This window comes from Anabrus simplex, chromosome 1, assembly GCF_040414725.1.
Source record: "Anabrus simplex isolate iqAnaSimp1 chromosome 1, ASM4041472v1, whole genome shotgun sequence".
In the NCBI taxonomy this organism is placed as follows: domain Eukaryota; kingdom Metazoa; phylum Arthropoda; class Insecta; order Orthoptera; family Tettigoniidae; genus Anabrus; species Anabrus simplex.
In genome coordinates this window covers 811,185,476-811,203,397 of record NC_090265.1, presented here as the reverse complement: position 1 = coordinate 811,203,397, position 17,922 = coordinate 811,185,476, and the positions used below count along the sequence as shown (strand labels likewise).

Here is a 17,922-nt window from a genome sequence, read left to right as displayed (position 1 = left end):
AATTCTGCAACCTAAGCATCTCTGAAAACCATTAAAGTAGTTAGTGGTATGTAAAGCCAATAACATTATTATTTTTTATTAAAATAAACAGGATATGTATTCCAGAGATGAAACAATGGACATGTTATACTACCTTCAATGTAGTTACCCTTCCTGATCCAAATACTTTTTTTTTTTTTTTTTTTTTTTTACAAGTTTCTTTATGTTGCACAGACACAGATATGTCTTTTAAACCTAGGAATTTCATTTTTGTCCGTATTGAACTGAGAATGGAATAGGAAAACTTCAATTGAAAAGGTGGACCGTTTTAAGTTTTCCTATTCCAGATACGTCTTATCGTGACGATGCCATAGGAAAGGGCTAGAAATGGGAACTGGCCATGGCCTTAAGGTACAACCATGACAAATAGAATAACAAGTGTGATGACTCAGCCGTTATAGCACGGTAGTTTGTGGACCCGCCGCTGCAAGCGACGGTGTCCAACACGTGCTCCAGTAGTGCCGGGAAGCCATGTGTAGGAAAGTGCATGAGACGTTATTGTGCGAGATATTTCAAGTCAATAAGTTGAATTTTCTTTGCTGTGTTATGTGGCTTGATTAAATTAATAGTTCAACATGCCGTACTGTTTTGTGCCTGGCTGTAAGTCAGGCTATGGTAGAGTAGTTAATGGTATTAAGATTCTTTTCACCACCAAAGGATATAAATTAATTTGAAAAATGGGCCAGAGCTATTCCACAAAAGGATACTGTGTTAACGCGTAATAGTAGAATTTTTCAAGTTCATTTCTCTGATGATTTGATAGTAAAATCAGATAATTTTATAGTGAATGGTGAAAAAGTGGTTATATCTCGTGCGAGAAGGCAATTACGTCCAGGAGCAGCGTCTCAGATTTCCCTAATTTGCCGAAATACCTTTCAAGTGAGATTAAGTCCCATGAAACTCCCAACAGGAGACACTGAAAAGAAGAAAGAAGATTGAAGACAGGAGTGGATCAGCAAATGGAGAATTAAAAGGTCAGTCTAATGTTGATCAAAATTTGGGTTATTATTCTAGTGTGCTTTCTGATCCCGAAAAGGCCTTTTCATCACCATTCATTTTAGATTCTAGTCAATACATTTTGAAGTTTTAATTTTAATTTGTATTTCCTTGCACCTCGTACCATTAGGGGCCGACGACCTAGCTGTTAGGCCCCTTTTAACAACAATCATCACCTTTCACCTATAGCAGTGTTCGAAGCGAGTAAATTCCTTTTCGTAAGATATCTCTTCCTTGCTCATGCTAGTCTGCATGTTATTTTGTCCTTACTTCTGCCATCGTTACTTATTTTACTACTCAAGTAACAATATTCATCTACTTACTATAAGGCTTAATTTCCTAATCACCGGGCGAGTTGGCCGTGCGCGTAGAGGCGCGCGGCTGTGAGCTTACATCCAGGAGATAGTAGGTTCGAATCCCACTATCGGCAGCCCTGAAAATGGTTTTCCGTGGTTTCCCATTTTCATACCAGGCAAATGCTGGGGCTGTACCTTAAGGCCACGGCCGCTTCCTTCCAACTCCTAGGCCTTTCCTATCCCATCGTCGCCATAAGACCTATCTGTGTCGGTGCGACGTAAAGCCCGTAGCAAAAAAAAAATTCCTAATCGAATATTACCTACATCACCTGGCTAGGTATGACTGCACTCTATTACTTTTGTTTTAGACTTTTTTACAATATTGTATGCCTTACCCAAGATTCCGTCCATACAATTCAGCAATTTCTCCAGACCTTGGCTGGGTACGTTGTTAATCACCCTTCTAAAATCATTAAGTGTTCGCCCTGTGCCCATTTTCTACGTGACAATAATCAAAGTACATTTTCAGTTCTCTTCGAAATAACAGACTACGGTTCAAGCAATAATGAAGTGTTTTTAACACGCCCTTTGAAAAGTATATGTGACATTCTTTTCCAGGCCGAGAAAGTAATTAATGAAAAACTGAACTCAAAATCAATGTGGGGTGAAATTTTTTTTTATTGTATCGATTCTATAGACAAAATTTCAGTTGATCCTTCAAGAGCTGGCTGTTGTCTTCAACAAGTTATGGATATACTGTAATCCCCAGACTTGTTTATCAATATCTGATGTGCCAATTTTTCTTCAGAATGAAAGAAATCCTGCGAGATTTACAATCTCGAAAATCTGCCAAAGCCCATAAACCGATAAACTGAGTTGGTAAGTAGAGTATTACCCTTAAATAGCTGATGGGTGTTTGTTTTAATATGCTGGGAGTATGTGTTATTTATGTATATGTACACTTGAGTTACTTGTGCCTTTCGCAACATGTGATGAAGGTCGTAGCTCTTATTTCCGTGTATGATATTTTTCCATTGTTCTCTGCCGTGGTATTTTAATTACAATCTCTCACTTTAAAAAAAAAAAACGACAGTGTATACACCGTATAATCTTGAATACCACCCGCAACCGAATAAGACCCGCACCCTTATTTTAAAAAAAAAAATAATTAAAAAGAAGCGAAGTCAAAATTATTTACAATCTTTGCTACCACACATCAAATTATTAGAAAGTACAAATTAAAGGAAACAAACATTTCCAGAACGATATCCAATGAGTTCATTCATTCATTATCATCATCACCACCAGTAACAACTTTGGAACTTTGGTCATCGCTGCCATCCATAGCATTAGAAATGCTACATTTCCTGAAGCTCTTCCATATGAGGTCTCCAGGGATACGATTCCATGCCGTCAAAATCCACGAACACAGCAGCTGAACTTCTGGGCGCTGAATGCGACCAGTTGACGTCAGTGTGCGATTATCAGCCACCATCCATTCTGTATAGAGCTGTTTCAAGGCTGCTTTAAATGGACGGTTCACGCAGACATCCAGCGGTTGTAGCACAGAAGTCATCCCGCCCAGTTTTCCCATCCTTGATATGTTTCTACACAGCGTTTGTTGTGTGGCCGCGCTAACTATCGAGAACAAGCAAGCTCTTTTGTCCCAATAATGCACCAAGGCGACGCTGCCAGACACAATTTACCCAGTCTTTCACAAGTGAACTGTCCATCCATCCGGAGTTTTGAGATCTGACGATAACACCAGCGGGTAGATTTTTAGGAAGCGTCTTTCGCTTGAGAACAATGTATGGCGGCAATTTGGTTCCGTCGGCAAGAATACATAACACCGTTGTTTTTCATTACCACCTGTTCTAATGGTAAGACTTTTCGCACCCTTAATATTCACAGTCCTGCCCCTGGCATTTCAAAGTAGACTGGCGTCTGATCTGCATTGCCAATTTGGGAAAGCAAATATGCATTTTCCTTCCGCAACCGATGTATGTGACGCTGAAACGACAATAACTTCTCATCGTAGGCACCAGGAAGATGCTGTGAAATTGAGGTACGCCAGACCTATCACACTCTAGCGCTGCGTGGCAGGGCACGCTTTAACTCAATGAGTCATCACACTTGGTTCTTCTATTCATCATGGTACAACCCCTGGTATGAAAATGGGAAACCATGGAAAATCATCTTCAGATCCTAACCCATGCAAATTTTACACTGTTGGAAAGAATGCTGCAGATCTCATTAGAAAGGCTGTGCATGAGGTCTGTCACTTTGGCTTTCACTGTATCTATAGACTCAACATATGTTCCTTTTAATGCAGACTTGATCTTTGGAAACAAGAAGTTACATGGGACTATGCTAAGATAGCTCCACCATGGAAATTTTGTGCTTTGCCAAAATATGTTGTATGCTAAGCACTGTTCTGGTGAAGAATCCAAAAGCCTTTCTGTCTTATTCCAGGTAGTTGTCTTTTCACTCATTCACCAAGTATTGCTAAAATAATAAATCTATTTCAATGGTATGACTTTTAGGCATCCAGTAATGTCAACAATTTCTTAGGTCTCTAACATTTAAATGAGGACTTGCAAATCTGTTTTTCTTTTTCCTTGATGCACAGTCTCTTCTAGTACATGGACTGGCATTTAATTTAACGGTCAAACAAACAAAAACAGAAAAAAAAATCATAATTAATCATGTTATTTCCTAATAAATTACATATCTTTAAGGATGTCTGTACAAAGGTTCATTTAAATATCCTTTTGATAATTCATTTGCATGGGACTAATAGCACACCCACATGATCTGGGACTAAGCTACAAGTTCCAAAACAGACTCTTCTAGTGAACATTGGTTCATAGGAAGTCCCAAACTGAAATGCCCAGATTCAAAACCAAGACAGTTGTGATATGAGCTGAGTGGTTAAATCACTTTATGAGGACACTTCCCAATTCTATTACTTACAAATACAAAACCTTCAACTACTATAATAACTGTACCTCTGAAATATTCCTGATACTCAGAAGATCTCAAATGCTGAACAATACATAGCCAATAACCTTGCTATCCTGTTTGCAAGAAAAATTAACTGAAGGTAGAATTTCCTCAACAACCTAACAGAAAGTGATCATTAAACTGATTATCGGCTTAGGTTTATCACATTACCAGAACTATGTAACTGGTCAATGAGAAATAAACTCTGAGATATAAACAAACATTTAGAATAAACAGCTAACTGTAGCAACGATGGAGTGTAACCTGATTACTATAACAATAGTAGGTGGTTAGTCTAGAAAGCAATTCAATGAGGACAATTCACTCAAATTTTATCAGGCTCAACTGAAACAGAAAATATTTCCCCCATTTCTTATGTGATTACAATTCACATATCATACAGTGTGCAATGACCACATCACTGATCTATGCTCACCTTCCTTCAAGCAGTGTTAGATCTTGTCAGCATAATCAACAACACAAAGGTCAGTTGGATCCTCTCAAAAAAACTTCCCGAAGCAGATTTGTCAGAAGCAGAGTGATCAGCCCTTTTCCTCTCCTGCTTCACAGGATTACTTTTCAAAAATTTCTATAGTGAGCAGGGACTAAACTCATGACCTCAAGCACTGAAAGCAAGTAATCAACTAAGCCACTCACTAGATAAACAGGCAGGACTTTGAAGGAAAAAACACATTTTATAAAAGAATTCATACCTAAGACGGGAATGCCTATTCGGAATATATCTGCATCATAGCGTGGAGCATCCTCTGCATAAACTGAATTTGGCCCACCTGATATAATGATAGCCCTAAAAAACAGAGATACATTAGTGCAGAAAGGCAAGCAATTTACTCACAAAAGAAGATAATAAATTTCATCATATTTTACAAATAGAATTCCAACTAAGTGAATAAATAAATCCAATTTTTCTAAAGCAATGATGCATCAGAAGTGAAAGGAAATTCCACAAACAAATGTAGTAAAAGTAATGATTATTTATATTCTGTACAATTTTTGTCTCCCTACTGGAATTTTTAATTCAATATATTTGCAAAATTGAAAATATTACCTGTAACCTTTCTCTTTCAAAGTGAAGGCAGGTGTATCGAGAGGCAAAATTTCACTTTCTACACATAGTTCTCGCACCTTACGGTCAATCACTTTACCATACTGAGCGCCAGCATCCAAAATAGCTACACGCTCTGGGTTATGTGCGCCATTGGCACGGTACTGGCCCTCAGGACTCGTGTTGTGCATCTCGCCAGAGCCCCAGCAACACTGCAAATAAAACATCTCAATTAACACATTTTCTTTTGGAAAATCACCATGAATTATTTATTTTTATTTTCAAAATCTTCCTCCACTTGGAGGCTGCCAAAGACAAAGAATACACAAACAATTTCGTTCAAATATAAAATAAGTAAATTATGTCTCAATCTGGTGAGTATAGGTGGTGTCTGAGTATCAAAAGAGAACCCCTTAGAGCTTTCAGCCCCCAGTCGATGAACTCCTTGGTACTGATGTTAAAGGTCTTCATCAGTTCTATCGTCTTCTTAGGGATTGTCCCTCTTGCACCGATCATGAGACCCCTCACTTCTATGTCGTCCAGTTCGTATTTGTTCTTATAATACACCACTGTAGGCTGGTAGATAGACTTCTTTTCTTGGTCCACTTTGTCTGGTTGGTCAGTGTGTGTTGCGAATCTTACTGTGGGGTCTAATATATATCCTTTCTTCCCTTTGATTGTGATCATATCAATCCTTCTTGTGCTGCCATTTACTCCGATGCCATGGACTTCCTCATGCACTTGATATCCTTTCTCACGAAGCGTCTGCGCTATGGATGACCTGACGTTATGATGTCTAGCGTTTCGAAAAGCTTCACCGAAGGCACAGGAACCCAAGACGTGAGGTAATGTTTCGGTCTCACTACATCTTCTGCAGCGGCTACCATCAAGGGACCTTCCTGTTACAGCTCTTACAAGTGCAACGTTACATGCCATTTTCAGTGCATCTCTCCACTCCGTGCTAGAAAGGCCATCATGGTTTCTAACCCAGTGGTTTGCAGGAGGGAACTGCTTGTACAGACACACTCCCTGACCTTTACTTCTCAACTGGCACAATTTTTCAAATTCAGATTCTCGTAGTTTGTTTCTGAGTTTCTTGGCGTCATACTCACTGTGTCCGTTCTTCATATCGTTAGTTTTACCATTTACGTTTAACTCAGTTAAACATCTGTTAATTTCTTCGTCTATGTTTCTGGTAGCTTCAATATATCGGTTCTCCTCCTGTTTCAGAATGTTGCAGCTGTTTATATTCTGAATCAAGGCTTCCCAGCTTATTAATACTGTTTATATGTGTATACAAATATGTCCTTCACATAAGCAGGTGATGAAAGAGAACAAACAGTTCCAATTCATGCCACTTGCCAGTACATAAGTACTCAAATATAAAATTTTGCATGCTAATCAGTCAATCAATGATCTGCATTTAGGGCTGTCACCCAGGTGGCAGATTCCCTATTAATTGTTTACCTAGCTTTTTCTTAAATATCTGCAGAGAACTTGGAAATTTTCCTTAATAAATTATTCCAATCCCTTACTCCTCATCCTATTAATATTTGGCCCAATCTGTCCTCTTGAATTCCAAACTTTATCTGCATATTATGATCTTTTCTACTTTTAAAAGCTCCACTCAAGCCTATTCTTCTACTTATGTCATTCGACGCCAACTCTTCACTTTTGTTTGTTTAGAAGGAAGCCATACCTTCCAGTGTCGGCTCAGTTAAGTGTAACTTAAAGGCTCTTCAGTCTGTCGAACAAACAAGTTAAATATAAACATTATACTACAACATACCTGCAAAAAACACATTATTAAACAAGGGATAAAAACATACTATTAAACAAAGAATAACATGTTTCGTTTTTAAAAGATCATTAGATTTTATCAAGTCACACTCAAATATTGAGAAATAATATTTATGTTTATCTCTGTTCAGTACACAGGAACTTAAATTCTGGAATGATTTCCTGTTTTGTCTCCACTTCAGCATTTACTGCGAGATGTTTGGATAACCATTGCACTGTCATTGGCGTGAGTCCAATGGTTGTAGTCCGTTGACCTACTTTCACCATATCATGCCCCTCTCCTTGCCACGCCATTGACACACTGTTTTTTATTTTTGTTGTTATTGTTATTATTATTTCCTCATATTTCAATTCTTTATGTAAACTATGCAAGGGTTCTTAATGAGCATCTTAACAAGTACGAATGGCTTTCGAGGAACTAAATTTATATTTTAATTTTTTATCATAAATGTATTTTATTTTATTGATTTATTTTGGGATATTCTAATGAGCTTTTTTAACAGGTTGCTAGTTTTCTTTTAATTTATTTAATTTAATATATTTCCTCGAAAGCCATTCACGTAAACATAAATTACATCCTCTAAAGAACCCTTACATAGTCTACATAAGGAATTGAAATAATAATAATAATAATAATAATAATAATAATAATAATAATAGAACTAATGAAAAATCGCACAAAGTCCTCAGGACCTCAGTAAATAAACACACGTGTGGTCAAAACTAGCAGCAGGACTGGTAGAAAGTGGTGAGAAGAACGGCAGAGGCAACACAGTGAGTTCATGAAGAGATTTTGGAAGAATAGGAAGGCGAAAGCCATCAGTCAATGAACAAGTTCCAACACGCTCTATGAATGGGCATAACAAAACAAGAAACTAAAAATAAAAAGCAGCTTGTCAATTATGTGGCAAAGAGTGGGGTTTGACATGGTGAAAGTAGGTCAAGGGAGTACAGACATTGGACCCACACCAATGACAGAGCAACGGTTATCCAAACACCTCGCAGTAAATGCTGGAGTGGAGACAAAGCAGGATATCATTAAGATAAGTTCCAGAATATACGTTCCTAAGGAGTAATAATTAATAACAACGTTATTGGCTTTACATCCCACTAACTACACTCATGTTCATAAAAATCAGAACAGCTTGAAAGGCTAGAGATAGGAAGTTCACATTCACAGGACATGTGCATGAGTATGTTCTGAAGAAATGATTAGCATTTGAACTATGTTGGCCCTCAAGATTCAAGGTCCACATCGATATCTTGGTGCACCACCACCGACTGGTAAAATGCGCCTGCGGCTCTTGTTGTCGCTATAAACCGAAGGTAATGGATCAGTGTGACTTGAGGTGATGTGCAGGATGCCTTGAAGCTTACGTGAGAACCGTACCGTCAAATGAGTGAGTTTGAAAGAGGGCGCATTATTGGCATGAGAGAACATAATGCATCCATCCGGGAAATGGCTGCTTGTGTGGGACGAAGTGTGTCGGCAGTGCAACGGGTGTGTACAGAATGATTCACACAAGGCCGCAGAACATGACGAGATGGGTCTGGCCGCACCACCCAGACCACCCTGCCAAGAAGATCGACATCTCACCCGAATGGCATTGCAGGACAGATCTGCGTCCTCCTCGGCTCTGGCACAACAGCGGAACAGTGTAACACATCTTACACTATCAGGAGTGACAGTCTGTCGCCATTTATTGCGGTCTGGGTTACCGGCGCATCGTCCACTTCTATGCCTATCTTTGAGTAATGTGCATAAATATACTAGACTGCAATGGTGTATGGAACGTCATCACTGGGGACAGGAATGGCAGAATATAGTATTTTCAGACAAATCCAGATTCTGTTCATTTGAAAATGATGGCCGCATTTTGGTTTGCCGCAGACAGGGGGAGAGGCATCACAATGACTGCATTCGTACAAGACATACACCACCAACTCAAGGCCTTACGGTGTGGGGTGCTATTGGGTACAACCACAAATCACAGTCTGTGCATGTCCAGAGCACTGTGACCAGTTTGACCTACGTGAACGATATCTTTCGACCCGTAGCCATGCCCTTTCTACACGATACCCCAGACGTCATATTTCAGCAGGACAATGCGTTACCACATGTTGCTGCACGAACACGTGCCTTCTTGTCACAGAATGTTAGACTGTTGCCCTGGCCCGCTGTATCACCGGACTTGTCGCCAATTGAAAATGAGTGGGATATGGTGAAACAACAGGTGCGGCGCTGTAACCCAATGCCAACTACCCAAGATGAACCGTGGAACCAGGTGAATGCAGCATGGCTGGCTATAACCCCAGGACGTCATTCGCGCCTTAGACGCGTCACACACGGAACAAGTTATCAGTGCCGATGGAGGACCCAGTGCCTACTATGCAACATGACACATGCTGAACCTAGGTGACAAATGCTAATCATTTCTGCAGAACATACCAATGAACATCTTGTGAATATGAACTTCCTATCTCTAGTCTTTCACGGTGTTCTGTTTTTTTATGAAGATGAGTGTACTTTTACGGTTTTTGGAGACGCTGAGTGCCAGAATTTAGTGCCACACGAGTTCTTTTATGGGACAGTAAATGTACAAACACGAGGTTGATGTATTTGGGCACCTTCAAATACCACCAGACTGAGCCAGGATCAAACCAGCCAAGTTGGGGTCAGAAGGCTAGCACCTGAACAGTCTGAGCCAATCAGCCCGGCAAGTTCCTAAGTATTAAACAGAGATAAACATAAATACTATTTCTAAATATTTGAGTGTGACCTTATAGAATCTGATGATGTTCTTTTAAGAAAAATGTTCATGGATGAATATGTTTAGAATGGGCCAAACATTGATTTGGTGCATATTTCAGACATAAGATGTGGCTGAAATGTCAGATTCCTTTAGGGCTCTCAATTTGGGAGTGTGTGTTGGAGTGTTAGCAACCAGAGGAACTGCTAACTGAATCTGATATTGATTCAACTTACTTGTGTCAGGCTTTTCAAGTTACTCTTCTCTATGTAATTGCCCTTGGTCAACTCTTGCCCTCTAACGACCCCAACAGTAGAAGAAGTCATTTGTTTTAACAAGCTTCAAGAAAGTCTATTCCTTCTCTTCAAATTAGAATTCAGAGAGGACAATTATCTTGTTCTCCCCTTTCAGACAATAATCACCACCACCACCAGAAGATTTTAAAATGTACTGTACACAGGCAGTTCTTTTATCAAGATTAAGATACCCTGTTTCAATTATTTTACTAATTATGCAAACGGAAATGCCCATAAATTAATCATCATCGTTGACCATCTCCAGTTGCCCGGGTGTGGTGTACGAGCTCCCTCCGTCTTTGTCCGTGAACCACCATTCTCTCGTAACCTTCTCCCAATCTTCTCCTCTCTCCCCAACATCTTTCTACACTAGATCAGTCCATTTTTCTCGGGGTCTGCCCACTGGTCTTTTTCCTTTTATTTCTCTTTCATATTCTCTTCTTGCAGTCCTGCTTGCACTCATCCCTCGTATATGGACGAACAACCTCAGTCTTGCTTTCTGAATCATCTGCAGTAGAGAGTCTCCTATTCCCACCTCCTCTCAAACTTTTTCATTCCTGAACTTGTCCTTCCTAGAAATGCAGTGTTGTGATTCATCGTGTTACAGTAATAAGTTAACACTACATTTTGCATAGTTTGAGAATGCAAATTATCATTATAGAATACTTTACTCTTTCCATACTTTGGATTCTTCTTTAAGAAGTAAAGTTGCCTCAGAGTAGGAATCAAATAGCTGGAATACTATGATGAACCAGTGAGTTACATACCAGTAGCATCAGAAAATTATGAACCAGAGGAATGACATGCTAAAGAAGAGAGTTATCTAATTCTCCATCTAATTCCCACCAATTTTCAGTCAGACTGTTACACTCGGTGTGCAGCAGTAATACCATCTATCGGAGATAAGTGGCAGCAGAAGACACAAAGCACATAACAAAAAACAATGGTCAATGTATTGTTATTGTTGATCAATTTTAGAAAATTTCTATATTATAGACCTTCACATTTAGTTTTCTTTTGACTCTGTGATACTGGGGCATCTAATCTAAAGCGAGTCCTTTCTTTCATGACTCCCTCTTGTCTTATTATTCAAGCTATCATTCCTTTACGACTTGTCACTTTTATAATCATCTTCACAATTTTCCTTGTCGATATGGACTGATGACTATACGTGTTTACACCTTAAGACAATCATGACTAAATCAATTAAAAATTAACTTTTAGGCACCTTCCCTTAAACTACCATTTCAACCAGGGTGAACAAGATTATTTACAGCATGCGCTGCAGTTTCTTATTCCCCAACTTTACATACTGATTTTCAATAAATTCTGTTTACACACTTTGCGTTCGAGCCCCACTCTCGGCAGACCTGAAGATGGTTTTCCACGGTTTCCCATTTTCACAAATACTGAGGCTTTACTTAAATTAAGGCTACGGCCACTTCCTTCCCACTCCTAAGCCTTCCCTATCCCATCGTCGCCATAAAACCTATCTGTGGCGGTACTATGTAAAGCCAACTGTAAAAAAAGAAAAAAATGTTATAGGCGGTAGACTAAAAATGTGTAACACATAAGTGATCGAAAATTTAATTCTATATAACTGTAGTTATGTAGTATTTATCAATAGGACCACTAATAACAAATATTTGAGAATTAAATTTTAGGCCTTCCCCTAAACTACCATTTCATTCGGCAGGAATAAAGTTATTTATAGCCCAGATTATATCGACTTATTCCCCGACTTTACATACTGATTTTCATTCAATTCTCTTCAGCCGTTTTCTCGTCTGACCTGGCCTACCATAGCTATATTGTATAGAGCAGCTGACGCAAAATCGGGAAGTTGTGGGTTCAGATTCCACTGGTGTCTGGTTGGCATTTTCATTCTGTACTTAATATCTCTTCAATACATACCATTTACTGTACGTACCGAACATAACAAAATTGCTGAAAGTTTACTTCAAGTATCCAACTTTCCCTAACTAATACTGTTTCTCGCAATATCAGAACTTTGTTATTCTTCCAGTCCAAACACTGCAATAAATTCATATTTCTGACGAATCAAAAGTTCAATTCCCATACTGTATGGAAGAAACAATCGCATCTAGCAATGAATAAACCATATTTTAGGACTGACAGATCAGTACACATAGAGAATTTTAAAAACAACATGATTAGGCCTACAATGAAGATCAATTCAGCATCCTTAAAAGAATAATGAAATTTCCTTGGAAAGTAAAAAAATCAGAAATAATATTCGAACTATTAACAAAGATATGTAATATCACAAACAAGGCATCATTCACAGCTGAATTCCTAACACAATTGCTACTGCTAGTTGCTTAACGTCACACCGACCCAGATAGGTCTTACGGCGACGATGGGAAGGAATGGGAAGGAAGCGGCCGTGGCCTTAAGGTACAGCCCCAGCATTTGCCTGGTGTGAAAATGGGAAACTCCGGAAAACCATCTTCAGGGCTACCGACAGTGGGGTTCGAACCTATCTCCCAAATACTGGATACTGGCCACACTTAAGCGACTGCAGCTATCGAGCTCGATCCTAACACAATTAATTTACCTTATCTGTACACTATTAACCACAACCCCATCTCTCACATCTCTTTAAACATGCACCGCTAAAATAATACATCAATGAACTATGAAATCACTAATATCTTATTAAACTCGAAGCAACTTATGCTAGTGAAACACTCTTCAAGTTGAACACTAAATCAACAACCGATAAATTGTAGCCAGTATATAGAAGAATCATCAGGACAATCATCAATAAGAAACACCAAGTTGATGGCCAAAAGAGATTATTACCTAATGAAGTGGTATATCGTGAAAGCAAATCAATAATAGATACAATGCGAAAAAGGAGAACTGCCTTTTCTGTCATGTATTCAGACTGCCAGAAACCCAACTGGTGAAGCAGTTATTTAGCTACTTCTGGAAAAACAAAATAAACACCACTTGGTTCACAGAGATCATAAATGATTTAGAAGAATTAAATTTATCAATGCTCCAAATTGAAGGCAGAAAAGAGAATTCTAAGGAATAAACACTTGCGATTCAAACTCATAACATTTGAACGAAGGAAGTACACCATTATTGACAACCAAAGGGCAACCAGGTCCAACAGGATGAAGAAGTTTTGGGAGTGGAAGAAGCTGAAAAGATGACTAATACTACCATATTTTTAATGTATATGACTGATTAAAGTGCTCCAATGGAGGCATAAACTATGTAAAAAAAAAAAAAAACCCCACAAAATCAGGTAATATGGAGTCAAACTAGAAAAAATGTTCAAAATACCCTCCAATGTGTGTTCAAATTAGAAAGGTACAGCACAGGATTCTTTGTGCTGAAAGACTTTTGTATTTAAAAAGTTGCTTAATAAGCCAGTTAAGTTATTACATGCGAAGTTCAACTATACATATTTTATCACTCCACACACATTAATTATTAACTGGTACTTTTGTATTGATTTTCATTAACAACAATATTTCAATCACTAATTAAAAATCTGATACATCATAGATAATAAAATATTTGCATAAACTCAATACACAACTACCATGAAGGATATCTAAGTTCCACAAATAATAATTCAGCATTGCTAAGCACAATCCCATCTCATCTGTCCTCCAAAAAAAATATGTCACTGACATTACAACTCACAATGTTGAAAGCAGAAAAGCTGCGACTTGAATAACCTTGAGAAAAAAGAGTTTCCAAAGAAGCCACCATTCAACTGACTGGACCCTTAGATTCCTTGAACAAAATAGTAAAACCTTACTTGGAGAAGGGACAGAGTTATACATTCACTTTCAAATAATTATACTTTCAACTGTCAACAGCCAAAGATGATCAATACTTAACGAGTATAGAGGAATGCTGTTTGGTCCTAATTGCGAACAGCAGCACACATCTGTCCAACAGCATTGCAGAACATTCAACAATGTCCCATCTATTATTTGTGATTTCCTTACTTACAAGCCTCATCAGGCAAGCCCCAGCACAATACTGCTTCCTACCTCCATCTCTAATGTTCACACACTTCAGTCAGTTCTCCAAGACGTATCTTGAGAAAACTTACTAAAATTAGCATGAAGCAGCTGACACACAAGGCAGGCTATTTATACATCACAGCAGCATATGCCAAAATCAGCTGGAGGATGGCTACGCATGGCAGTACAAAACAACATTTCTACCTAAGAAAATGGAATAAAAGGGATATTTTCCAATAGTGAGTATGTAGATGTTATCCATGAATACCCTGCAAGCAATAATGTGTAGTTAAACTTCTATTCTCAACTCCACAAGTCCATAATGCAGAAGTGTGGTGTTTTTCTTTTCTTTTTTTCCGGGCTATTACCGAAGATCGTATAATTTCTTTGCGGGAAGACATTTACTTAATGAAATTAAACAGCAGAATAAAGACACTAAGGATCTCTGACAAAAATTCAGGCACCCAGTGAGAAAGGGAGCTATGTCACACAAAACATGAAACTGAGAAAAACTGAGCTTTACTGACAGTTTTTCATTACTTTTTTTTTTAATAAAGGGGTCATTTTTTCTTAATGCGCTTACAGGTAAAATACCCGTGCATATGAAAAAAAATATGAATTTTTACTCGAGAGAGATGGTCTTGAAGACAATAAATGGTTACAGAATAAGATTTCATTATTATTATTATTATTATTATTATTATTATTATTATTATTATTATGTGACAAATATTATAGGTAAACTAAAACCAGCAGAAACTTGCTATAATAGTCTCCCTCAATGATTCTGATATTATGTATCGATGGTGTTTTGTAAAAAGGGCCTTAACAACAATTTTTATGATATTGAGTTAAATACCTGCAAAACCCCTTGTGGACTATTCGAGCAGTGGCAGTGAAAGTGTTGACGAGGTGGTGGTGGTGATTTTTTGTTTTAAGAGGAAGTACAACGAGGTAATCATCTTCTCTGAAGAAATTAGTTGAAAAGAAGTTTAAAATAAAAACAAAATTATTTATTCAACAAAGGAATTAGGAAATGCAGTACGAAATAAAACAAAAAATTATTGAATTAGGCCAAAAAATTACTAACGAATCAAACGGAAACCTGCAATCCCTGAGTGACAGTACACTAGTAATTTATATACCCATGATTAGTCCACTGTCGCACATAAAGCGGATGACGAGATCAGCAGTAATCGCATAATCGGCTAGTATGAGTTTCCTGCAGGCAGAGGCTCCGTCTTAGGCCAGAGAGATCAGCGCACTCTGTGAGGATGTGGGCCCCGGTGAAGTCGGCACCACAAGAACACACCGAGGGGGGGGGTCTTCCCTCTTTAGGAGATAATAATGGCTAGATCATAAATGACTTATCCTCAGCCTACACAATACTATGGCCTCTCTTCGTGAAGGTCAGAAAAAGGACCGCCATATGGTAGTTGTCTTCTTTAATTGATCTCAGCTTGTTGGGAGTTCCCTTTCTCCTCCTTTTTTGGGCCAGTTGAAGGATGGCTGGAAGGTGATTTTCCAGCCTTTGTTGGGGAATGTGTCTGGGAAGAGTTTTTCCCGGACATCTTCAGCAATGACGTGCTTGCCGACTGTTGAACCTGTGGTTTGACGATTACTTGCTGGGTACTTGATGTTTGCAGAATTGATGGTGGGACAGAGGGTTCAAAACTTACGGGAGAAATGTGTACACTAGCGGCCTTCTCTGCAAAGGAGACTGAGAATTCTGGAGGAGCCATTGATTTATACTTCTTCCATGTCTCTGGATAAGAAAGTTTATCCAGAGTCTTAATCTATAATCTAACGGATCTTTTTCTCCTGTTTAAATGTAGGGCATTCCTTAGACTGAGGGGCATGCGCCCCAGTGCAGTTAACACACACTGGTGGTGGTGTGCACTCCGCACCGGCATGCGCCACTTTTCCACATGCCCCGCATATTGCTGATTCCTAGCAGCGTGGTGAAGTGTGGCCAAACCCCTGGCAGTTGTAGCACCTCATAGGAGAAGGAAAATATGGTTGAACAGCGAGTGTGTACATGGATACCTTAATACGTTTGGGCAGTTTCTCAAGATCGAAAGTTAAGATGAAAGCCCCTGTGTCGTAGAGGTTGTCACCGACACGCCTCTTAAGACTAGAGAAAAAGGTGCAACCGAATCCATGTCTAGGTAAGCGTTGTCCGAACAGTTGTTCGAAAATAGGAGAAGACGAAAGAGAGTCGCTTAAGAATGAATACTGGTCTATAAGTGACCCTACTAGGCAAAGAGATTGGCTCTTGAGATGTATCCGAAGTGTACCTAATGAAAGAAGGTTTACTAAAAATACTGACAAGCAAAGGTGCACTAAACATTGTTTTGTGACTTAATGAAATACAGCATAAAGTCTGCCTTCAGTTTCTAGTGAAAACATTGGACGTATCCAGAAAGCTATTTCGGTATACATGGGACAATAAAACTCAATAGAAACTTCAAAAAGTGATGAAGGGGGTAAAAAGCCCTCCGCAAACAAAACTCCAGAGGAAATTCACAAAACTGTTGAAATATTCATTGAAGGCCTTCCTGCAGTACCATCACATTACAGCAGAAATTCACCTACTTTAAAGAAGTATGAACCATTAGAATTCAAGTCTCATGAAAACATTTACAGAATTTACAAGAAAGAATGTCAGGAAAAACGTATTAAGTGTGCTTCACCAACTGTGTTCACTTACCAAAGAAAGGTAAGTGCGTTTTATGCCTAGCGTATGAGCAAAAACCAGCTGAAGAAAGAAGTGAGCAAGATGTATTTGCTTATGATGAGCATGATAATGAGAAGAAATACATTCTTGATTGTTTTTTGGCTGATAAGAAATGTAGTGGCAATGATGGATTTTATGTTGTTCTTTCGATCTACAGAAGGTTTTAAATACACCCCATGGGGATAACCAACTGCTGTACTACGCCAGGAAGTATGCAGTTTACAATTTTACAATCTATGAATGCAACACAAAGGAAGCTTACTCTTATGTGTAGGGGGATAAAAGTGGTGGAAAACGGGGAGGAAATGAAATTGCCAGCAATTTTTATGACTATTTGATGTAGATGATCATACTCCTGTAAATCAAAAGGATGATAGTGATCTGATGATAGGGAACTCTGTATTTGTTTCAGTGAACACCTTGAAGTCTGAGGAAAAGTGCATATTCTTTAAATCTGTTAAAGTATTTCTCTTCATCCTGTGACTACATGGTACACAAATTTCCATTCCATATTCTGGACAGACGTGCCAAGTCTCCCGATTTAAGCGGGAGACTCCCGATTTTTCATCGTTCCTTCCGATCGCCGGGACGGATCTCCCGATTTTCAGAGCAGTATCAGTAATTTTCATATTATTTTAAACTCCCGCGGATTTCCTCATTCTGTCTATATATGGTTGAGTATGGCCTGTCGATAGTAGATCTAATAATGATACCAGATGGCAGTACGGGGCATGGTGACCAGTCATGTGCTCCTCTTTGGTCTATAATACAGTCATTCTCTTTGCAAGCGAGTAACATTCTCTTTGGAGTAACCTAACCTCAGAAGTAGCACACCATAGTTCTTCTACCCGGGCCAAGACCTGCAGAAGTGCTTGTGTTGTGTCTTATTGTTTTGGCCTAAATGTCAAAAAGAAATATGATGCAGT

General features: G+C 38.8%; 1 protein-coding gene across 6 annotated transcripts in view; it reads right to left on the bottom strand.

Annotated features, from left to right (window-relative positions):
- Nucleotides 1–17,922, bottom strand: part of bur (GMP synthase burgundy) — a 190,445-nt gene that overhangs the window by 147,968 nt on the left and 24,555 nt on the right. For 3 of the 6 annotated variants that reach the window (XM_067136338.2, XM_067136339.2, XM_067136340.2), the window contains exons 3-4: nucleotides 5,404–5,612; nucleotides 5,048–5,142 (exon numbers count right to left, since the gene is read on the bottom strand). In XM_067136338.2, coding sequence (XP_066992439.1) covers nucleotides 5,048–5,142; nucleotides 5,404–5,591 — 283 coding nt within the window. In that variant the 5' untranslated portion in view covers nucleotides 5,592–5,612. Of the gene's footprint in view, nucleotides 1–5,047; nucleotides 5,143–5,403; nucleotides 5,613–13,930; nucleotides 14,120–14,245; nucleotides 14,325–17,922 lie in introns of those variants that run through there. The other 3 variants (XM_067136335.2, XM_067136337.2, XM_067136334.2) reach the window with 3 other exon arrangements.